Below are 22,990 nucleotides of genomic sequence, written 5' to 3'. Positions count from 1 at the left end.
CATCTCTCTCTCCCCTCCTCACTTCTCCCAGATCTTGCATGCCTCTCTCTTAACACCCTCTCCCACTGCTCTTCATTTCTCCATCTCTCTCTCAATCCCCCTTCCTACCCCCTGGTCTGGTATCTCTCTCGTTCTGAGCCCATTCCTGTACCCTTGCATCTCTCTCCCTCCCCACTTCTCCCAGATCTTGCATGCCTCCCTCTTAACACCCTCTCCCGCTGCTCTGGCATTTCTCCATCTCTCTCTCAATCCCCCCTAGTCCAGCATTTTCCCTCCTGCTCTAGCATCTCTCCCACCCCAATCCCTCCGCCCCTTCCTTTCGGCTCCGTCGTCTCCCTCTCCCCTGCCCGTATTCTCGCCCTTTGAAGTTGCCGGCGATCAGCTGCAAAGTGTTTCCTCTTCTAGGTCCCGCCCTCCTCTGACGCAACTTCCTGTTTCCGACGGGACGCGGCCGGGGAATGGGGCAACGCCAGGGCGGCTCTTGGTCCAACAGTCGCCTCTGAGACAAGTTTGAAGGTATTGGAGGGGGAGGGAGGGGGTGACCATAAGGGAAGCGATGCCGGATCGGGGGAATCCCAGGTCCTTGAAGGCCGCGTGACGGCAGCCTAATGCGCGTGACTTGCTGCGCGTGCCAGTGGCATCCTTAGTGCATTGCTGCAAGCTCTGATTGCTCTTGCCTGTGACTTTGAGATTCTTCTTGAGTATCATGGGCTAGTCCCCCCCCCCACTCCTTCCTCCCCCCCCCCACTCCTTCCTCCCCCCCCCTCCTTCCCCCCTTTTGCACTGGTGGGCCTGTGACTTTGAGATTCTTCTTGAGTATCATGGGCTAGTCCCCCCCCCACTCCTTCCTCCCCCCCCCTCCTTCCCCCCTTTTGCACTGGTGGGTCTGTGACTTTGAGATTCTTCTTGAGTATCATGGGCTAGTCCCCCCCACTCCTTCCTCCCCCCCCCCCTCCTTCCCCCCCTTTTGCACTGGTGGGCCTGTGACTTTGAGATTCTTCTTGAGTATCATGGGCTAGTCCCCCCCACTCCTTCCTCCCCCCCCCTCCTTCCCCCCTTTTGCACTGGTGGGCCTGTGACTTTGAGATTCTTCTTGAGTATCATGGGCTAGTCCCCCCCCCCACTCCTTCCTCCCCCCCCCTCCTTCCCCCCTTTTGCACTGGTGGGCCTGTGACTTTGAGATTCTTCTTGAGTATCATGGGCTAGTCCCCCCCCCACTCCTTCCCCCCCTTCCCCTCTTGCACTGGTGGGCCTGTGACTTTGAGATTCTTCTTGAATATCATGGGCTACCCCCCCCTCCTTCCTCCCCCCCTCCTTCCCCCCTTTTGCACTGGTGGGCCTGTGACTTTGAGATTCTTCTTGAGTATCATGGGCTAGTCTCCCCCCCACTCCTCCCCCCCTTCCCCTCTTGCACTGGTGGGCCTGTGACTTTGAGATTCTTCTTGAGTATCATGGGCTAGTCCCCCCCCCCACTCCTTCCCCTCTTGCACTGGTGGGCCTGTGACTTTGAGATTCTTCTTGAGTATCATGGGCTACCCCCCTCCTTCCCCCCTTTTGCACTGGTGGGCCTGTGATTTTGAGATTCTTCTTGAATATCATGGGCTACCCCCCCACTCCTTCCTCCCCCCCCCTTTGCACTGGTGGGCCTGTGATTTTGAGATTCTTCTTGAGTACATGGGCTAACCCCCCCCATTCCTTCCCCCCTTTTCCACTAGTGGGCCTGTGATTTTGAGATTCTTCTTGAGTATCATGGGCTAACCCCCCCCATTCCTTCCCCCCTTTTCCACTGGTGGGCCTGTGATTTTCCCCCTTTCCTTTCCCCCTTTTCACTGGTGGGCCTGTGACTTTGAGATTCTTCTTGAGTATCATGGGCTAATCCCCCCCACTCCTTCCCCCCTTTTGCACTATTGGGCCTGTGACTTTGAGATTCTTCTTGAGTATCATGGGCTAATCCCCCCCACTCCTTCCTCCCCCCCTCCTTCCCCCCTTTTGCACTGGTGGGCCTGTGACTTTGAGATTCTTCTTGAGTATCATGGGCTAGTCTCCCCCCACTCCTTCCCCCCCTTCCCCTCTTGCACTGGTGGGCCTGTGACTTTGAGATTATTCTTGAGTATCATGGGCTAGTCCCCCCCACTCCTTCCCCCCCTTCCCCTCTTGCACTGGTGGGCCTGTGACTTTGAGATTCTTCTTGAATATCATGGGCCACCCCCCCACTCCTTCCTCCCCCCTCCTTCCCCCCTTTTGCACTGGTGGGCCTGTGACTTTGAGATTCTTCTTGAGTATCATGGGCTAGTCTCCCCCCCACTCCTTCCCCCCCCCTTCCCCTCTTGCACTGGTGGGCCTGTGACTTTGAGATTCTTCTTGAGTATCATGGGCTAGTCCCCCCCCACTCCTTCCCCCCTTCCCCTCTTGCACTGGTGGGCCTGTGACTTTGAGATTCTTCTTGAGTATCATGGGCTACCCCCCTCCTTCCCCCCTTTTGCACTGGTGGGCCTGTGATTTTGAGATTCTTCTTGAATATCATGGGCTACCCCCCCCACTCCTTCCTCCCCCCCCCCTTTGCACTGGTGGGCCTGTGATTTTGAGATTCTTCTTGAGTACATGGGCTAACCCCCCCCATTCCTTCCCCCCTTTTCCACTAGTGGGCCTGTGATTTTGAGATTCTTCTTGAGTATCATGGGCTAACCCCCCCCACTCCTTCCCCCCTTTTCCACTGGTGGGCCTGTGATTTTCAGTTTCTTTTTGAGTATCATGGTCTAAACCCCCACCCCCCACTCCTTTCCCCCTTTTCACTGGTGGGCCTGTGACTTTGAGATTCTTCTTGAGCATGGGCTAAACCCCCCACTCCTTCCCCCTTCCCACTCCTTCCCCCCCTCTTGCACTGGTGGGCCTGTAATTTTCAGTTTCTTCTTGAGTATCATGGGCTAACTCCTTCCCCCCACATGCCCTGTTACTGTCTATAATCACTTGATGTTTGTTATAACTATAGGGTACTGGTTATCATCTGAAAGTGTGACTGGTATACAACCATCCTTTGTTTTCTTTCAGTCTTACACAGTTTTGGGTTTTTTCCGTTCCTTAGATTTTTTGCTTCCTTGAGAAAAGTTACCAGCAGGCTCCCAAAATGCCAGCGCTACTGGAGAGGCCCAAATTGTCCAATGCCATGGCTCGGGCACTGCACCGCCACATCATGCTGGAAAGGGAGCGGAAACGGCAAGGTAACTGTAGCAGGATCCTCCCTCTTCCACATAAAGGTGGGGGAAGATGGTATGTAAGGACCAGGCTTAAGGGCGTGTGTTTGTATGCTCTGCTTTCCAGAGGAGGAAGAAGTGGACAAGATGATGGAGCAAAAAATGAGGGAAGAGCAGGAACGCAGGCGAAAGAAGGAGATGGAGGAGCGGATGTCGCTGGAGGAGACCAGAGAACAGGTAAGGCTTTGACTTCCATCCTTGAATGTCCCTCAACTTTGTGCTGGATAAGCTGTCACTAACTGTCATTCTAGTGCAATAGGTGTGTCATTTTTTACGAATGGGTAATATCCCCATGCTCGCAAGCCATGCAGAAGGAATCTACTCCAGCTTTTGAATCCCTATTCTTGTACCAGAGGGCTCTGCTGCTCCCTTCAGTTTTTCCTTGTGCACATGAGCCAGAAGAAGTCTTTCTAATGTGCTCTGCTTATTTCTTTATTTTGGGGAGGTCATTTTTGGGGGGGGTTTTTGACAGATTTTGGTGCTCAGATCATCCCTAGTCAAGGGTCCGACTTTGCCAACATGGAGAAGCAGACTGAGGTCTGTAGCTTACAGGCCAATCCCCCTGTGGCCAGCTACAGAAACTTTTGGGAGCTTTGGGTCCGTTCCCCTTGTAGCTGGCCTTGGGAATCAAAGCAGGTGCAGCAGCTTCCTTTGTGACATGTGCCTGTCATACCAGGTTGTGGGACTTAAGCTGGCAGAGGCTTTTGAGCCTTTACCCCGGCTCCTATTAGCTGGAGTGGATTATGCAGCTGATGCTATCTACTATATCATCAGAATCGTGAGCAAAGTTTCGGCTTACTCAGTCTCAGCCCGCAGAATGTTCTGGATCAGGCAATGGGCGGGAGATTCCACCTCTAAGGCTACCCTCAGCAGACTTCCTTTCAAAGAGCAAAATGTTGTCTGGAAAGGGATTGGACGGTCTTATGACTGGCGCGGCAGATTGTCAGCCGAAATCTCTACCTTACAGGAGATTGTGAACCTCTAGAGGCACTGGGCAGTCTAATTTTCGTGGCTCCAGGCACTTTCAGCAGGTCTCAAGAGGAGCTCCTTCTAGGGAGCCAGGCAGAGATTCTCAGATCCCAGGCAGAGCCAAGCCTCCAGTTCTCATTCCACTACTTGAATGTTATAATGTTAATTGAATGTTGTTACAGAGCAGAATAGAATTGTAGAGTCGGGGATTTTTCCCTGTTTCCCTCCTTTCAGTTATGTCTGTCATTATAGTGCTGCTTGAGTGCTTTTGTACAAATTGAGAGGACAGGAGCAACTTTCTGGGAAGGAGGCAGAGTTCAAAGATGATTGGCAGCATTCTGCAAGCAATTTGCGGGTTCAGATGCATAACTAGCCTTCAGGACTACTAGACATAGCTACAAACCTATCTTTATAGGGAATATGTTCTTAAAAAGTTTTAATTTAAATGTTGAATTTTTATTTGTATTTGATTGTATGTGAACCACTGTGAACTTCTGAGAGGTATTGGTGATATACAAATAAAGATTGTACTGTTTTGTACAAGAAAGAAGATTATTGAGGTAAGAACCTAATCTTTCTTCCTCCTTTCCCCATATCTTTCCTTTATGCAGCTGGGCCTTTAAAAATTGGAGGAAGGAGGCTTGTAGTCAAGAATGAACCAAATAGCCATAAGGATATAGTTGTGTCATATGGAATCTTGTAGTCTTTCCTGCATGAAATGCTGTTTTTAGCTGTGTCCTCATTAGCCCCGGAGGGTACACTTGTAGCTCCTGGCTTGATTTTGTCTCTTGGTGCAGATCCAGAAGCTGCAGGAAAAGCTCTCTGTTCTGCAGGAGGAGAAGCACCAGCTGTTCCTACAACTGAAAAAGGTTCTGCATGAGGAAGAAAAGAGACGCCGTAAGGAACAGAGGTAGGAGAGAAGGCAGTGAGGACCGTGCTAGGGCGAAATATAGAGATTGTAGGGTGGAGAGAATTGTGCTGAAGAAACAGGAAGAGTAAATGAGAAGATGGAGTGAATAGGGAGGACAGCTGCTGTAGGGATCAAGGGACAGGCCTAGACTAATAAGGAAAACGTAACTGCATTCCACATATACCTGCAAGCAAGTTCAATGTGAATCACATATTTAAAAGCAGGGCATACCCAAATGTTACAAACATAGAATAGTATAAAAAATAAACAATGTATCATATAATTCAAGAGAGAAGCTTAGTAAATAAAAAGGGTTTCAAGAACTTCCTAAAAACTTTGTAGTCTGCATAACATATGGATGTAGAACCGTTTTAGACATTCATGTTCAGACTTCATCTTAATCTGTACCCTTCTCCTCTACTGCTAACTCGACTCTGTTCCTTCTGTCTTGTTGCACCAAATTCCTGTAACGGACTGCCCGAGTCATTACGTCAAGCTCTGCCCCTAGCAGTATTCAAATCTAAGCTAAAAGTCCACTCTTTACTCCACTTGCTTGTAAAGCAACCATGCCTGCTGAAAAACTACCTAACCTCCTACATGTCCTGTTTGTAAGCTCTACTAAGCAAGGACTCTCTCTTGAATGTTTTAATGTACAGTATTGTATATGTCTTGGAGCACTATAGAAATAAGTCATAGTAGTAGTAGCTTTGAAGGCAAGGATCTTGACCCTTGAGTGGCCTGAAAAGCAAAGGAAGAATTAAATAATTTTCTCGATTATTGCCCTCTAAAGGCAGGAAAGTAGAAAGGTCAAGTAGACCGCGATCTGTATGATCCTATGGTAGGTGGAAAAACCACAAGGTCATACATAGAAATCGGGACTGCCCTATGCAGCATCTTAAAAAGAAAACAATAAAACTTGAACAAAATCTATGCCTCAACTGGAAGCCAATGCAAACACTTAGAATGATGAGAAATGTGATCAGATTTAGTGAGAATATCAACTGGCACCACGGTATTCTGAACTGTTTGGAGCTTTTGCAAAATCTGCTTTGTTCAGTCCAAATACGAGGGCAGATCAGAAATTAAAGGCAATTGTTAAATTACGCGATAACTGGAACAGAGCTAGCGAAATGCGGCATATGTACTCATGCATTGCCCATTGGATAGTTCATCCTCGCACAGCGCGGCGCTTGGCCTTTAGATCGGAAATGTGGACGCTGCATTGCAAGATTGCACCATTGAAGAACAATGTGTAGTAACATAGTAGATGACGGAAGATAAAGACCCGAATGGTCCATCCAGTCTGCCCAACCTGATTCAATTTAAATTTTTTCTTCTTAGCTAATTCTGGGCAAGAATCCAAAGCTCTACCCGGTACCGTGCTTAGGTTCCAACTGCCGAAATCTCCGTTAAAACTTTCTTTGGGCGGAGGGAGTGAAAACTGAAAATTCACTGTCTGATAATGACTCTGTTTAAGTTTATGAGTGGGTAAAAAGGTTTAAAGCCTTTTTACCCACTCATAAAGCCAGGTGTAACTGACAAAAGGTCGTTCTGGTCACCCATCAACATCGTGCACAAGAGCACATTGACTGGGCAGATGCCTTGATTAGAGAAGACCAACAAATAATGGTGACTCGATTGGCTGAAAATTTGGATACCAGCTATGGATCTCCATAATGCATGATGACTTGGGATACAGGAAAGTCTGCACACAATGGGTTCCCCAACAGCTTACTGATCTGCATAAGCCACAGCGTATGGAGGTTGCGGCCCAGATCCTGAGACGGTATGAAGAAGATCCGAGTATTCTGGAGAGGTCACCGGTGATGAGATATGCGTGCATCACTACGACCCGGAGAGCAGAAGACAGAGCATGGAGTGGAGACATCTGTCTTCGCCAGCAAAGAAGAAATTCAAACAACAGCCTTCTTCCAAGAAAATCCTATCGAGCGCACGGGCAAACGTTGAACATTACTGTGCATTGCTGTGAAATGAACTTAAGCCTGCAATTCTCAGCAGAAGAAGAGGAATGTTGTCCAGGGCAGTCTTGCACATCCTCATACAGCAACAGAAGAGACAGTGCAACAGCTTGGGTTTGAGCGTCTTCCACATCTTCATGGCCCGGATCTGGTGCCTAGCGATTATCACATCTTCGGTCCACTGAAGGATGATAAAGAAGTGGTGCTCACCTGGCTTTGGGAGCAACCGAAAAACTTCTCCTCGGCGGGAATGCAGAAGCCAGTTGAACGATACAACAAATGTGTCAATACTAAAAGGTTTCGACAAAATAGAGCAAGAAACATCGTTATTCACATTGTCAAAAGCGACTCGAACAAGAGGTCATGGACTAAAACTGAGGGGCGGCAGACTCAGGACTAATGTCCGGAAGTTCTGCTTCACACAGCGAGTGGTGGACGCTTGGAATGCTCTCCCGGAGGAGGTTGTGGCAGAGACCACCATTCTGGGATTCAAGGGCAAGTTGGATGCACACCTTCTTGCAAATCACATTGAGGGATACGGGTGAACAAGGTGTCCATTAGGGAACACCTAGTTTGGCCTCCGCAATGTGCGGGTCGCCGGACAAGATGGACCTAGAGTCTGATCCGGTGAAGGCATTTATTATGTTCTTATCTTGCATGGGGACTATGTGGAAAAATCATCTGTTCAATTGCTCTCAGTTACTTCTGTTAACGCCGTTAAATGCATTTTGCTTTTACTTTTTGATTTACCCTCGTACATCACATTGCAAAAATCTAACTGAGACGGTCGTAAGTGAAATGACTATGGTGGTATAGAAGAGGGGAAAAATGGCGTACGAAATGGAGATGAGATATAGTAGGGACAAAACGCCACGATATTTTCTCTGTAATAGCTCCTCTAACCTGGAATTCTCTTCCGCTATATATCAGAAATAATAAAAATTTAAATCAATTTAAAACCAATTTAAAATCATTTCTTTTTAAACTCTCATTTGATCTCTAATTTCACTTCATTGCCAATCTCTATTTTAGAACTTTTAATCCCCTCCTAATGTTTCCTCCCTCCCCTTCAGACCACTCTCTCTCCCTTCTAGGGAAACAACATTTTTGTAACTTTTAGCCCTCATGTTCATTCCATATGTGTCATAGTATGTCTATATTGTCTTGTGTGTCCAATTCCCTTTATGCTAAAGTAGTATTAATATATTGTTAATTTTACCCTTTTAATGTTCAATATTATATAACTTAACTATGTTTGTAATATTTTGTTAATCGCTTAGTTTGTAATAAGCGATACATCAAATAAAATTAAACTTGATATACAGGCACGATGCTCACTTTGCATTCCTGGGAAGGGATTAAGGATGGGTGTGGTTCCTAGCATGGGGCAGAAGGGCTTGTGGTGTGGGCCAATATGGAGAGAAGACAAGTTTGTTTTTTTCTGATTTCAGCTTAATACAAAATACTGCAATCAAATTAATATACAATGCTAGGAAATATGACCATGTCTCACCGTTGTTGATAGACGCCCATTGGCTTCCAATCGATCATAGGATTATTTTTAAAACTCTAGCATTCAACGAACCCCAATTTATATCTAGACTACTAATACCACACAGTACTCAACGCCCACTTCGCTCATCTGGCCAAAATCTCCTTTCAGTTCCTTCTCTGAAAATTATAGGAATAAGAAGATCTGACATGTTCTCTGTGATGGGACTTCAATGGTGGAACGTTCTGCCACAATACATTAGAAACGAAAAAGATGTCGCAATATTCAAAAAATCTTTAAAATCCTATCTGTTTAAAGATGCTTTTAATAGTTAAATTTTTTTAAATTTTTTAGTGAGGTTTCAAATCGTGCTATGGTTTAATTACCCCTCACCCTCTTGTTTTTTTCCATTTTTCTACCAAAAATTGAAAATTGTAACTTTTACTCTTTCCCTCCCGACTCATGTTTGTATTTTATGAAAGTATACTGTTAAAATATTAGTTTATTTATATTATTCTATATTTTGATTTTGCATATCGCTTAGTAATTTTAATAAGTGATTCATCAAACATATTAATAAACTTGAAACTTAAGTTAATTTTTGCGTTTACAGTGATATGACGACACTTACTTCAGCGGCCTATCAACAAGGCTTAGCTGTTCATGCTGGGACTCACCTCCTTAGTATGCAAGGTAAGCACACCCGTCCCCTGAGTCTGTGGTTAGCTCAGCAGGAAGAAAACTATTGAACTTTCAGCCAAGCGACTTGCTGAAGCTAATGCCTTGAAATTGGCTGACGTCGTAGGCGAGAATCTGTATCTGCAGATGTGGCACCGAGTCGCCCAGTAAGATTGGTAGGCCTTTGGCTCAAGGTGTTTCCGCTCTGTTCATTACCACCAGATCACATAGAAACATATAGAAACATAGAAGATGACGGCAGAAAAGGGCTACAGCCCATCAAGTCTGCCCACTCTGCTTACCCACCCCCTGTCTATGCCCTACTGACCCAATTTCCTGATCTTGACCCTCGTAGGGATCCCACATGGGTATCCCATTTATTCTTAAAGTCTGGCACGCTGTCTGCCTCAATCACCTGCACTGGAAGCTTGTTCCAATGATCAACCACTCTCTCTGTGAAGAAATACTTTCTGGTGTCGCCATGAAATTTTCCGCCCCTGAGTTTGAGCGGGTGCCCTCTTGTGGCCGAGGGTCCCTTGAGAAAGAAAATATCATCTTCCACTTCGACACGTCCCGTGATCACAGGCTAAGATCGGTGCAAAGAGATGAACGTTAAATGAAGCTAGTATACTGAGGAAGAAATGTATTTATTTCAAATTGTTTGTAGCCCGCCTGTCTACAAATCCAGGCGGGGAACAATGTAAACAAATAAAATTAGCACATAACAAGCATTTCCTTATCTCTGCAGGAAGCCCTGGCGGACATAGTCGTCAGGCCTCACTGATGGCAGATCGAAACAAGCAGATGTTCGGGCCCCCTGTCATCCCAGTGAGTACCGAATTGCTCTCTTTTGGGTCCTCCCCCCTCCTATCTGTCTTGGAAGATAGTGTGGCGCAATGGTTTGAGCCGCTTATCCAGGGATATGTTCCCAGGTGCAGTATTTGATAGGCTGCTATATTCCTTGGCCAATTAAATGAAAAATAGTTAATTTAAAAACTATTAGAGAGGTGAAAGAAAAAAAATGGCATTTGGGACCAGAGATAGTTCACATTAAGTCCATCTGTTGGGATGCATTCCATTGTCACTTGGATGTGAACACTTGAGGTCCCTTTGTCTTTATTTGAAAAAATATTCCTCTTACTTTCATCTCACTAGGAGACTTTATAGTTTGAGGATCTGGTCATGGTTAGAGCTACAGCCTCAGCACCCTGGACAAGTCGCTCAATCTTTCACTGCCCCAGGAACATTTGATTGTGAGCTCACTGGGACAGACAGGGAAAATGCTTGAAGTACCTTTATGTAAACCGCTTCGAGTATGGTTGTAAAGCTACAAAAAGGCAGTGTACAAGTCCCAACCCCTTTCCACGCTGTAACTAGGGACTGGAAAACAGGGCACAAAGTGTGAGCTAGGAGCAGATGGAAACCCTGGAAGAGCACCGTGCTCTCTTATGACCTGGGTTGCGGGAGAAGAAGGGAATGAACATGGGAGGGGGCTGGGAGAAACATGATTGGCGCCGAATTATCTGGTTAGCTCAGTCTCGGATTCCTCTGAAACCTGTTTTTTGTTTTTTTTTTTCTCAAATACGTTTATAGAGGAGTCACTTCACAGGCCAGGGCGGTTTCACTCCGAGCACTCCAGAGCACGGCCAGTATGCTGCCAGCCAGTCAAGTCACAGCCCTTATGCTGTCAGCCAGACCCAACACACATTTGGAGCTGGACAGGCAGTGCCAGTCAGTTACACCAGTGGGCAGCAAATCAGAGGTAAATGCCACCCAACGCATGACTATGACTTGTAGCATAAGCCCAAAAAATGAGCTGTGTATTAGAGAATGACACGGTGACAAAATTCATCACCGTTCCCGTTCCCACGGGAAACCATCTTCATATCATTCTTTAAGGAGCGAGGGAAGAATCACAATATGAATGGCCATAACCACTGACCCTCAAGCTTTGCTTTGAAGAATGCTGATATAGAAGGACTGAGGTTGAAATAGACACTAAAAAATGACATGGGATTATTTCCCGCGGTTATCCGCGGGGACGGGAACGGTGATGAATTTTGTCACCGTGTCATTCTCTACTGTGTATCTGAGGTGCTCATGTAGACATGTGATCAGGGCTGTGGAGTCGGTAGATAAATGTTCCGACTCCGACTCCTCAGTGTTTTGTACTTCAGACTCCGACTCCAGGTACCCGAAATTTCCTCCAACCCCGACTCCTCGACTCCGACTCCACAATACTGGTTAATTTTCAGATCGTTAATATGGAATGTCAAGTTGAGAGAAATGAGCATTTTCGACACCACCTTCTTTTTGCTTTTAATCAAGGTTCTAAGGCCACAGAAGCTGCTCGCAACATTTGTGCTGTGTATATAGTGGGTGTAATAGCTGAAAGAATCGCTCGTGATTGGTATGCCAAGTTCAAAAATGGAGTCGGTAGATAAATGTTCCGACTCCAACTCCTCAGTTTTTTGTACTTCTGACTCCGACTCCAGGTACCCGAAATTTCCTCCGACTCCGACTCCACAGCCCTGCATGTGATATAAGATGTTGTTTCCTCCGTAGGTGAACAAAAGACATTGTGTTCAGCTGCTGGTGCTTAAAGTTTTGAAAAACTTTGAGTAAGGTTCTTATGAAACAAAACTAGTTGACACATAGTTTCATAGTTTATTTAAAAGTTGATTACACGCCTATCGAAATTCTATGCGATAGTACAATATTAATAAAAGTAAGGGGTATAATCTCATTATAACGGACTCGCTTTTAACGGAACCTCGCCTATAGCGGACGAGGTCCGCCGGTCCCAGCCTTGCGCCATTATAAACATACGGAAGATCATCGCATATAGCGGACTCGCGTATAACGGACTTTCGGATATAACGGACAACCAATTTGGTCCCCAGCGCCGCTTTTAGCTGTAGTTTTCTTCGGCTATAACAGACATGCAGTCTCTACCTACAAGGCGCGTGGCGTGCTGGCGATATAGTATCAAAATGCAGCCCAGAAGAAAATGAGAGTATTTTTCTCTCCAGTACAGTGCGACATAATGCTTTAGAACATCTTTTTAGTGTTCTGGTTTTGCAAAATTTCGTGCCATACCAATGAATTTTGTTCTTGATGTTGCTGATATGGTTGTGCAGTGACTTTTTTCATCAATTGTATGTTATTTCAAGTTGACCTAAATAAAGTTTTTAAAAAATGCAACTCTGGATCTAACGGACCGTTTTTCCAGGTCCCTTGAAGTACGTAATAATGAGATTATACTGTAGTTTAAAACACAGATTCCTACAAACTAAGGACAAACCATACTGATTATACATGGGAGGGGGGAACGAAGTACAATAAAGTCAAGAAAGAAAAGATATAAGAAGTAGACACAAGGAATGGGAAGACATATATTATGCTGTTGTATTTCTTTTAAAAGAAAGAAAAGACTGTACAGGGCGAGTAGCAAATATGTAAAGGCGTCCCTAACCAACTTTAAACAGGAAAGAGTATCAAGTGTTCTTAGGCATCTTTGAAGGCGCCTCTGAATTTCTGGTGTTGGAAATGTCTAGCCTAAAGTGTATTTGGTTAAAAGTCCCCTTTTCCTCGTTCTTCTAGGTCCCTCTGCATTCCAGGCCATGCAGTACTTATCTCATCAACAGCCAAGTTATGGGGTCCATGGGCACTTCCCCGCAGCACAGTCAGGTGAAGGAATTTTATCCCTTCTCTTATCAGCTTCTGTCCTGTTTCCTTCACATTACAGTCAAACCTCAGTTTGCGAGTGTTTTGCAAGACAAGCAAAACATTCCCGTAAATCCCGCATTGACTCGATTTGCGAGCCCCCCCCCCCACGAACTGGCACCTCCCCCCTTGCGATCCGGCATCCCCCGCCCAAGCGCCCGAACACAATCCCTTACCCCGATCTGGCACCAGGACGTGCTGGTGCCCAAAGATCCTCCCTCTTGCCTGGGCTGGACCTCCGAGAATGTCAGAGAGAGCGAGAACCAGAAGGCCTTGAGCATGCGCAGATGCTCAAGGCTCAGCCCAGGCATGAGGGAGGATCTTCAGGCACCAGCATGTCCTGTGCGTTGGTGCTGGTGCCAGATCGGGGTAAGGTATTGTGGGTGGGTGGTGGATGCTGGTTCGGGAGGGGGGGAGCAGCGCCGGGGGCCTTGGGGGGTAAGGTGGAGCAGCACCGGTGGCCTCGGGGGGGGGGGGGAAATAAATGAAGCAAGTTTCCCTTACTTTCTATGGGGAAACTCGCTTTGATATACAAGCAGTTTGGTTTACGAGCATGCTTCTGGAATGAATTATGCTTATAAACCAAGGTTCCACTGTATTTGCTTCCCAAGGTTTATTTTGGTCAGGAGGTGGAGTTCTGCTGCCTTTTTTTGTGGTCCGTCCCTGATCTCTCTCTCTCTCCTCTTCCAGGGTTCATCCCTCCTAGCACTGGAATCCCACTGCAGAAGCAGCTGGAGCATGCCAATCAGCAATCTGGCTTCACTGATTCTGTGAGTAATGATGGCTGCTTGCTGTGCCTCTCACTCACGTCATGGGGGATGGAGAATGGCTCCTGCTGCCAGGTGTCACTGCACCATCTCCGTGACTAATGTGTTGTCTATGTGATGGCTCAGTGGCAGGTGTTGTGTAGCCAAGCTACAGCTGATCTAGGAACAGAGCCTTGGCCCGTGCAGATTGCCATGAGGAAATGGCTGCTGAGTTCCCGTAGTCTCTCGAGACTACGACGGGAACTCCCTAGAGCCATTTCCTCATGGCGATCTGCATGGGGCAGGAGCGTAGGAAGATCACTCCTGCCCCGAAAGCCCGCTAGACCACCAGGTAAGGCCGGGAAGGTGGCAGGGAGGTAAAAAATATATTTTAAAAAAATTTTCCCCCTCCCCAGAAAAAAATCACGATTATGTGAAATCACGAGTGCAGAAACCGCGAGTGGGGAGGGGGAAGTGTACTTGAATTGACATCAGGAGCAGACTCCGTGTTGCTACAGTTTGACACATCTGCAGCCTTTGATGCGGTAGAACTACTAAAATCTTTACTCCTACTAAAGCTGAATGAATTAGGTGTACAGGGAGCAGTCCTAAAATGGTTTGTAAAATTTTGGGGAAATCAAACCTATGAGGTAAGAATAGTTCCCAAAAATGGACTGCAGTTTGTGGAGTGCCTCAAGGATCCCCCTTGTCCCCTTCCTTATGCAACATCTACGAGGGTTGTTCAATAATTTATCTACCCGAGTATGAAAGAAAATAGCAAGCATGCTGAAACAAGGCCGTGCATGTTGTAAAGTCTCAAGGTTACTCATGTATAGTTGTGGCTCAGTGCAAGTCTAATGTTTAAAGAGACAGGATGTCAGGAGAGTCCTCGTGTGAACCAAGTAAGAAACGGCTAGATTTGGAGCACCGTTCAGTGATAAAACCTCTCACCAAAGGAGATCCATGAATTCATGACTGCAGTTTATGGTGAGTCTGCTCCATCATCCTACAAAGTAAAATTTTAGAGCAAAAAGTTTGTGGGGTAGAGAGTCCATTGAAGATGACCCTCACACTGAGCGGCCTGTAGCAACAACTTCCACAGAAATGTGCAAGAAAGTCAAAGATTTTATTTTGTCAGACAGATGACTTAAGATTTCCTGAATAACTGAAGAAATGGGCATCTTGGCAGGTTGAGTTTGGAAAATAATTCATGAAAAATTGGGTCTGACTACTGCTAGTGAAGAAAAAGGGATTCTGGCCAACAGAAATGGCAGGAGACCTTGGAGATGCTCCATGAAGACCAAGTGAAGTTTTTTTCATTGTTTGGTGACTGGATATAAGACCTGTGTCTATGACAGAGATTCTGAGTCCAAAATGGAGTCAATGCAGTAGAAGCACAAGTCATCCTCCACCCCAAAAAGGTTCAGGATGGAAAAAACTGCAAGCAAGATCATGGCAACCATCGTCTTGGATGATGAAGGACTTTTGCTTCTGGAGTTCACGCCACACAAGACAACCATAAAGATAAGGAAAACTCAAAGCAGGTGTGCTTCTTCGTCACAACAATGCGCCAGTGCACACGTCATGACAATTACAGGCTGCCATCTGTGAATGTGGGTTTTAGCAGCTGAACTCTACAGTCCTGACCTGGCTCCCTCGGATTATTTCCTGTTCTGAGTTTTGAAGAAATCTCTTAGCGGACAGTGGTTTTGGAGTGATGAAGACGTCAAGAAAGCTGTTTGAAGGTCAAAACAGAAGAATTTGAAGGGACTAAGTTCATTGCAGGAAAAGTGGATGAAGTGTATGGAGTTACATGGGACTATATTGAAAAATAAAACAGTTTTTTGAAAACTCTTTAATTTCCTATTGAGGTAGATAAATTATTGGACGCCCCTTGTAGTCTTTAGATCATATCGATCAATATTTGTGGTGACAGATCAAATTAGACTGTTCTCAGTTTTTCTATTAGCTGAGCCACATAACCCTCCATTGTGTCACGTACAAACAGACTGTAAACCCTTGAGGGACAGGGAAAGGACTAGTCTACCTGAATGTAACAACTCACCTTGAACGACTGAAAAGGTGTGAGCATGATAAAATAAATTTCCCTTCCTTAGCAGTGCCCGAGTAGGGCACAGAATGTATACGGAACTATTAATGCCCGACAAAATGTTACTCTGTTTTAAGTAATAAAATTACCTATTCACCCAAGCTACATCGAGCTTTTCTGCTCCAGATTGGTGGAAGAATAATCTGTTAGCCCCAGTTCTAGCCAGGAAACCAGAAGCAGAGTGCAGATTGATAACAGTGGGGTTCAAGTATTAAAAGTAGCATCAAAGGGGTGAATTTTCACGCTCTCAGAAGGTAAACACCAGGTCATACCCAGAATCTGTCATAGTATCTAATCTAATCCTTAGGTTTGTATACCGCATCATCTCCACGTTCGTAGAGCTCGACGCGGTTTACAGTAGGAGAAATAGGAAGGAAATACAACAGAGGGTTAGAGGTAGAAGTGTGAAGAAAATTTAGAGGACTTGGGATGCCAAGATATAAGAGTTTCCTTGATTCCTAAGTTGGAGGGAGACTTACATTTTTTGAGCAAAGCCAGGTTTTCAGATGTTTGCGGAAAACTTGGAGGGAGCTTAAGTTCCGAAGAGGGGAGGTAAGGTTGTTCCAGAGCTCAGTGATTTTGAAGTGGAGGGAGGTCCCTAGCTTTCCTGTGTGGGAAATGCCTTTTAGCGAGGGGAAGGATAGTTTTAATTGGTGGGAGGATCTGGTGGTATTAGGGTTTGAGGAATTCCAAGAAAGAAGGATAAAGGGAGGGAGGATACTTTATAGTATGTTTCTCCCAGAGTTCAGACTAAGCTGAAAGTTCAAAAAGGCCCTGAAAACTCAGCCTAAAAAATGCAGTGTAATTTAGGACAAATGGGAAACTGTTTCAGCCTGACCTCAGTGCTGCAGGCTGGTGTTTGTGGGACCCTGTGGGTTTCGTGGTGCACTTAGCATAAAGCCTTGTTTTGCATCCTTTGAAAGTTCTGCGGTTGAAACCACAAACATGGAACAATCCCGTGGTTTTAATTTGTATATTGTGGTCTGCTGTATCGCAGAAACAGCCCTGGGCAAACCGTCACCAGTGCAACTTTTTCTGGAGAAAAATAATCGTCGTTTATCAAAGTCAAATTCAGTTTTGTGATCTTGGGCAGGTCACTTAAACCCTCCATTGGCTCGGGTGAAAATTGACATTCAGGTATAGATTTTCTTGTGTCCAGAGGGCTTGCAATCTCTCAAGGCAGTTAACAAGCATAATTATCTCAAAGATCACGCTTAGAATACTGTGGCAGTTTGGACCGGTTACACCAGCACATGCAAATCTGATTTGTCATTTTTCTTTTGTCCGAGCGCAGTCAACAATCCGCCCAATGCATCCACAGGCCTTGCACCCGGCACAGACCCTCCTCCCTGCGCCACAGATCTCTGTCCAGATGCAGCCAGCTAAGGTAAGAAAATCTCCACGTGAAAACTTGTCCTGTCATCTATATCAGAGGTTCCCAACCCTGTCCTGGAGGACCACCAGGCCAATCGGGTTTTCAGGCTAGCCCTAATGAATATGCATGAGAGAGATTTGCATATGATGGACGTGACAGGCATGCAAATCTGCTCCATGCATATTCATTAGGGCTAGCCTGAAAACCCGATTGGCCTAGTGGTCCTCCAGGACAGGGTTGGGAACCGCTGATCTATATCGTTGGTTTCAACCCTATCCTCGGGATACACCCAGCCAGTCAGGTTTTCAGGATGCCCACGATGAATAAGCATGGCAGATTTGCTTTCATTGCATGCATATTCTTTGGAGAGATTCTGAAACCTTGACTGGGTTGAGAAATCCTGGACTAGATGCAGGCTACCAAGTTAGGAAACCTTTTCTCACGCCAAACCTCCCCTCCTTGTGCTCCCAGATCCATGTCCAAGGTAAGGAAAACCCTCCGAGAATGCCTTCCCTGCCCACCTTCACTCACTCTAGCCTGCTAAATTGGTCCCCCTTCTTCCCGGTAAAATGCTGTTCATTGATGATGGGGGTTTTTCTTCTTTTTTGCAGTCAGCACTGGCGTACACTCACCCCCCGCGACCTGCCTCACCTGGCAGCTTCTCCCATGGGACCCCACCCCAGCAGGCACACGCAGTGAGTGGTGGTCTGGCTCATTCATATAGCTTGTATTTCTTTGGCCACCTGCATCTATCCGTCTAGCCTTGTTCTCCCTGCTTCTTTGATTTGAAAGCTTTGCACAAAGTGTTTATCTCTTTTTGTATCTCATCCTCTTGTTTCTTGTTGTAACTGTGCTTTGTCTCTCTTTTCTCTAGTCTGGCTTTCAAGCGACGACACAGCAAGCCCCACGTCACCCCTTCATCCAACATGGGCAAGGACAGCGATTCTACCCTAAGTAGTCGGACAATCAAGGAGTTGGAGAACGCTATGGAATGCACTCTGGCATCCAACTTGCAGTCCCTGGTGTGGATATGTTCTCACTGGTCTTTCAAAATCAGCTTGGAGTGTTGCTCTTTTAAAAGGGTATTTTCCTTCATCCTTCCTTGGATGGATTTGCCGATGCCACGGTGGGGTGCAATAAACTTCTATGTCTGCCTTTTTGAGACTCTAGGGAAAAATGGAAAGTTCCTGGTTCAGTGTGACTTAGCCTGGCAGAGAGGACCCTGGATCACCCTTATTGTAGGCATGAGGGAACAAATGGCTCTGACGTTTTTCATTTTGTTCCTTTTGTCTAGCTTTACTTGTTGCTTACCTTTAATCTTGTGAAACCATAAAACCAAGTTCTGGATTCTCTGAAAGTTTTGAACTCGATCCCTGTTCATGTGGTTCAAAGATCCCCTCTGAGGAGAAACAACCTGGACACTGTCTTGTCTAGCTACACATAGGCCCTAGGCTGCCTTCTTAATTTCTATGGTCACAGGTTGTCCTGAACAACACAGGCATAACCAAGGAGGTGGGGGGGAGAGAATCATCTTGAAAGGAAATTGTGGAAAGATGGGCAAGTGGCTTTCTTGTTATAATTTGCTTCATTAGGGGGGAAAAAAGTCCTATACCTGATTTGATCATCTGCTTCTTTTTAATAAAATTAATTGTGGCCTTGTGGTGTCTCTGTTTAATTGTTCTGTATATAATGTAGACATCTGGCATGTGGCTGAGGGGAGAGGGGGTGAGAGAAAGGCAAGGTCACCTAGTAAACGGAGAGGTCTGGTCTAGTTCACAGCTTGCGCCGGAGACTCGGTATCAGCAGTGGATGTGGAAGTGTACTGCTCCCTCTTTAAGGCTTTCTGCTTCTTTTAAACTTTTTCTGGGCCAGGTCTGCAGGATTCTTTGCAGCCCTGGGGTGGTGGCTCAGAGCAACCTCATTGTATTGGAGTTTTGACTTTGCTGGCTGGAGTTGCATGATAAATTTCTAACAGGTGGGAGTGTTGCTCCACTGGAGGTCTGAGTCTCCCTGTGGGAGAGGAGGGAATAGTCCTGGTTCTCCATAGACTTATTAGGGCCTATCTGCTTTTGTTAGGCACAGCTCCTTGCCATGCTGAACTCTGTTCTGTTTGCGGATATACTGGAGTCTGTACTGTAGCTGTAGAACTTGAAACTCCTCCCCTTCTGCAGTGGAGCATAGCACCCTCCTCAGTTATTCCTTCTGCAAGCAAACTCAGAAGGTGTGTTTTGCTCAGTTTTTTCTTATTTTTGGGTGTGTTTTCAATCAAATGTTTGAAATTCTTTAGGACTTTGGTGCTTGGAGGGCCCCTGCTCGAGCATACTCTGCCAGGGAAAGGAAGTAATCCTGCATGGGAGGACTGCTGCTCCCAGGCCAATCTGGCCGTGAGGCCAGTCTGCTTTGGGTCCCTTCAGGAGCTCAGGGTCAAGATGGGAGCATCTTGCCTATTGATTTTATCAGAGGCTTGAGCATAGGCTGTGTGGTCCTTGAGTAAGAACCCTAGGGGTTTCAGGGAGTCGGCTGCATATTTTCTCCCCGTGTCACTGCATGATGAATCCTGTGGGTGGGATTCGGTGATCAGGGGCCAACCAAGGCTGGCAGCCAAAAGATTTCCTTCAACGGTTTAAGGCAATATCTCTCAATCTTTCTCGAGTCAGGACACACTAAACCTAGTGTCCCTGGCTCAAGACACCTGGGGGTACCTGCAAGGAAAAGGGCCGAAGAGGTGCTGGCGCGGGCTGATTGCCTACAGGACATGCCTTTCTTCACAAGATGCATTTCCTGTAGGCAGCTGGCACTTCTCTTCCCCAGTATGCAGCGGCATACCTGAAATTTCAGAAGGCACACAGTTTGCAATACACTGGTTTAAGGTATGAGCAATTTCTGAGGCAGAAATTTTTTCCCTGCAACCAGGCTGATTCAGACAAACAGGCACCAGAAGTCACAGTGAGTACTTCCATTATGCCCTATGGGGAGCATCTGGGGGGGGGGGGATTTAGTATGCGGGTCCCCTTCTAAAACCCTAAAATTGCTATATTTTATTTTTTGCATTTAGCTCCAACAGCCTATTTTTGGTGCAATTTTTTTTTTTTTTACACGGTGGCCATCTTGGATTTTTAGCAAACTGATTTTAAACTCTTTTTCTGCATCAAAACCATTTGTTTTTGCAAGTGCCCATTCTATGATAAGAGTTGCCACTGCCGTGGTATTGTCCGAAAGAACCAACTTGCCCTCCAGCTTCCCGCCAAAACTGAAGGAAGGCCTGCTGCCAAACTGTCTCCCAAATGCAGAGGCAGCCTACTAGATCCAGCCTCCGCTGCTGTGTGGAAAAGGAATCCCCAGCACCCACAGCGGTCGAAACAGTATCCTCCCCAGCAGTTGAGGAAACCCTGGCATGGGCTTCTCCTGCACTCCCTGCCAACGAGCGGTGCATGCCAGTAGCTGAAACCTGTTCCCCATCGAAGCAGCTGAACACTTCGCACACACGCCAGCCGCATCCATGGGTCGGCACGCACATAAAACACGTCTGCTTTTTAAAAGTACTCATACGTGCGGGAAACCTACACACAAAAACGCCTTATAAAAAGCAGCTGCTTCAGACCCTTTTATTTTCTCTAGTCTGCGGTATTTTCCTTTTTTTAAAAAAACACCACCTCACAACCCACAGCTACAAGACTGATAGAGCAGACCCCCATTGGCTCTACTGTAGTCTGTGACCAGGCCTACAGTTGAGGCTCCTCTAGAGAAAACAAAACTGGGGGAGGGACTCGACCATTTCGAGTGTGGCACCCCTGAGGGTCCCCAAGCTCTGGCCAGACAGCAAAAAGGGACAAGCAAAAGGTCACTCATCGGACCCAACAGGCCTTAACTAACTAAAGGAAAGACTGCACCACGCTTGCCACTCCACCTGCTGGAGACTGAGAACAGACTGATTGTAGATGGGACTGCACAGCTCACTTGTACTGCAGCCAAAAGTCAATGTCTCGGTCTACACCTGCTGGCAGAAAACTTTAAACCCATCCATTCTGTGCCACACTGAAGGGACACTAAAGATCAGAATCTTGCCTAGCATTGCTGAGATGCAACATCTTTTTGGGGGGCTTTTTTTTAGTGCTACCTCTTACGAAAGACAGTCGAGGCAACTGCTTCTCATCTGACCCTGGTATCCACTGAATTTTATACTTGAAAATCACTTTTTTCAAGTAACTCCTCGTTCTTTAAACTGCAGCTATAAAAAGGTAGGGTGGTATATCAAATCCATGACCCTTTACCCTTGATTTAGTGGACCATGCCCGCCACTCAACATATCTATAGCCTTAGAAATGTTCATTTTATTTTATTTATATCCCACTGTAATCCCCAACCAACACATCACATTTAGTATACTAACACAAAGTCAGACAGGGTCCCTAAAGTTACCATTTATCAGTTTACCTGAAATATAACTTTCAATTATATGCATAGCAGAATTATGACACAAACTCAATATCAGTTAAAACCAAAGTTAGCACTATCTTATAAAAAGTAAATATCTAGATGTAGTCTGGTTTTGTTTGGCAATTGGTTCCAAAGTAACAAGAGCGGTGTAGCTAACACCGCTCTTGTTACACATGGGCACTAGGCAAGACCTCTTTCAAAGACAAAAGAAATAAGGGATGTCTAATACAACTGAACACAGTTATTGGATTAGATCACAGGTGTCAAAAGTCGGTCCTCGAGGGCCAGAATCCAGTTGGGTTTTCAGGATTTCCCCAATGAATCTGCATGAGATCTATTTGCATGCACTGCTTTCAATGCATATTCATTGGGGAAATCCAGAAAACCCGACTGGATTCCGGCCCTCGAGGAGGGACTTTGACACCCCTGGATTAGATAGACTGAGCCAATTACAAACTTAGGCCCTGGCCAAGCATTGGATGACTGTTAAGCAGCTTATTTTAAAAGGTAACGCACCAAAGACAATCATGAAATCTAGCTTCTGAAATGACACAAGTCACTGCATTTTAGACTAACTTAAGACAATCTTGGTACTTTTAAGAACAGGTTGAGCTGTTAAAAGGTAGTAATGCTCTCAAGATTGGATGAAACTTTTAACACTAGCAGGACAGCTAATACCCCATGTGAAAGATGGCTTGTTTTGCCAATTGTACAAAAGCATATTACAGTACTGAAGGATATCTAGCATGGAAGCTCTTGGCTTTGTTGCCTCCTGAATGTCAAATCCAATCGCCAGAAATATTTTCTTCATAAATGTTGCAAAGGACAGGTCTTCAGGAGGTGATGACTTTCATAGCAATCCGGTAAAGCTCTCGGAAATGTCTTTAAAGCACTCAAGAGTCACACTGTGGCATCTTTTATCACTTATCTGTATTTTCTGCTCAAGAGAACACATTGCAGACAATGGTTCACACTTACTTTCTTGAGTAATGAGCATCTACTAGGATTCCACAAGCTGTCTCGTCGAGACTTCCTAAATGATGCTGGTCAGGTCATCTGGTTAATAAGAATTTGGACCTGGCTCGAGATATTATGGAGGAAAAAAAGGCAAGAAAGATCGCAGCAGTGATATGCCAGACTGGCTACCTTGTGAAAAAAAGGCCTTAAGCGACTATAGAATGGGCACCCCAACTTCTACCGCACACCTTGCCATGAATAGATTTTCCCTCAACATTGAAGCAATTTATAAGTGGAATCTGCAATCCCCCACAACTCACTTAACCAACCTTTAAAAAGCAAAAAAAAAACAAAAAAAAC

General features: G+C 45.9%; 1 protein-coding gene across 3 annotated transcripts; it reads left to right on the top strand.

The window, feature by feature from the left end:
- The first annotated feature begins 368 nt into the window (after positions 1–368).
- GPS2 (G protein pathway suppressor 2) lies at positions 369–18,896 on the top strand. 3 transcript variants are annotated; one of them, XM_033923514.1, is made up of 12 exons: positions 369–516; positions 3,083–3,218; positions 3,319–3,428; positions 5,018–5,130; positions 9,215–9,294; positions 10,028–10,107; positions 10,873–11,041; positions 12,883–12,969; positions 13,696–13,775; positions 17,156–17,248; positions 17,848–17,931; positions 18,111–18,896. In XM_033923514.1, exons 2-12 carry the CDS (start codon positions 3,125–3,127, stop codon positions 18,192–18,194), a joined length of 1,074 nt encoding a protein of 357 aa, XP_033779405.1. In that variant the 5' UTR covers positions 369–516; positions 3,083–3,124; the 3' UTR covers positions 18,195–18,896. The 3 variants fall into 3 exon arrangements, with proteins under 3 accessions (XP_033779405.1, XP_033779408.1, XP_033779406.1); XM_033923515.1 differs by lacking the exon at positions 369–516 and adding an exon at positions 545–679; XM_033923517.1 differs by lacking the exon at positions 17,848–17,931 and having other exon boundaries at positions 370–516.
- Positions 18,897–22,990: the final 4,094 nt, after the last annotated feature.

Source organism: Geotrypetes seraphini, chromosome 16 (assembly GCF_902459505.1).
Source record: "Geotrypetes seraphini chromosome 16, aGeoSer1.1, whole genome shotgun sequence".
Taxonomy (NCBI): domain Eukaryota; kingdom Metazoa; phylum Chordata; class Amphibia; order Gymnophiona; family Dermophiidae; genus Geotrypetes; species Geotrypetes seraphini.
The sequence above is the reverse complement of the archived record's forward strand: the minus strand, read 5'-3'. Positions and strand labels throughout refer to the sequence as shown.

What these genes read in the sequence shown, in the direction of transcription:
- GPS2 (XM_033923514.1), top strand. Translation starts at nt 3,125, where the DNA reads ATGCCAGCGCTACTGGAGAGGCCCAAATTGTCCAATGCCATGGCTCGG. An exon ending in TGGAGGAGACCAGAGAACAG is followed by an intron (nt 3,429 to 5,017) that starts GTAAGGCTTTGA and finishes CTCTTGGTGCAG; the next exon opens with ATCCAGAAGCTGCAGGAAAA. An exon ending in TCACCTCCTTAGTATGCAAG is followed by an intron (nt 9,295 to 10,027) that starts GTAAGCACACCC and finishes TTATCTCTGCAG; the next exon opens with GAAGCCCTGGCGGACATAGT.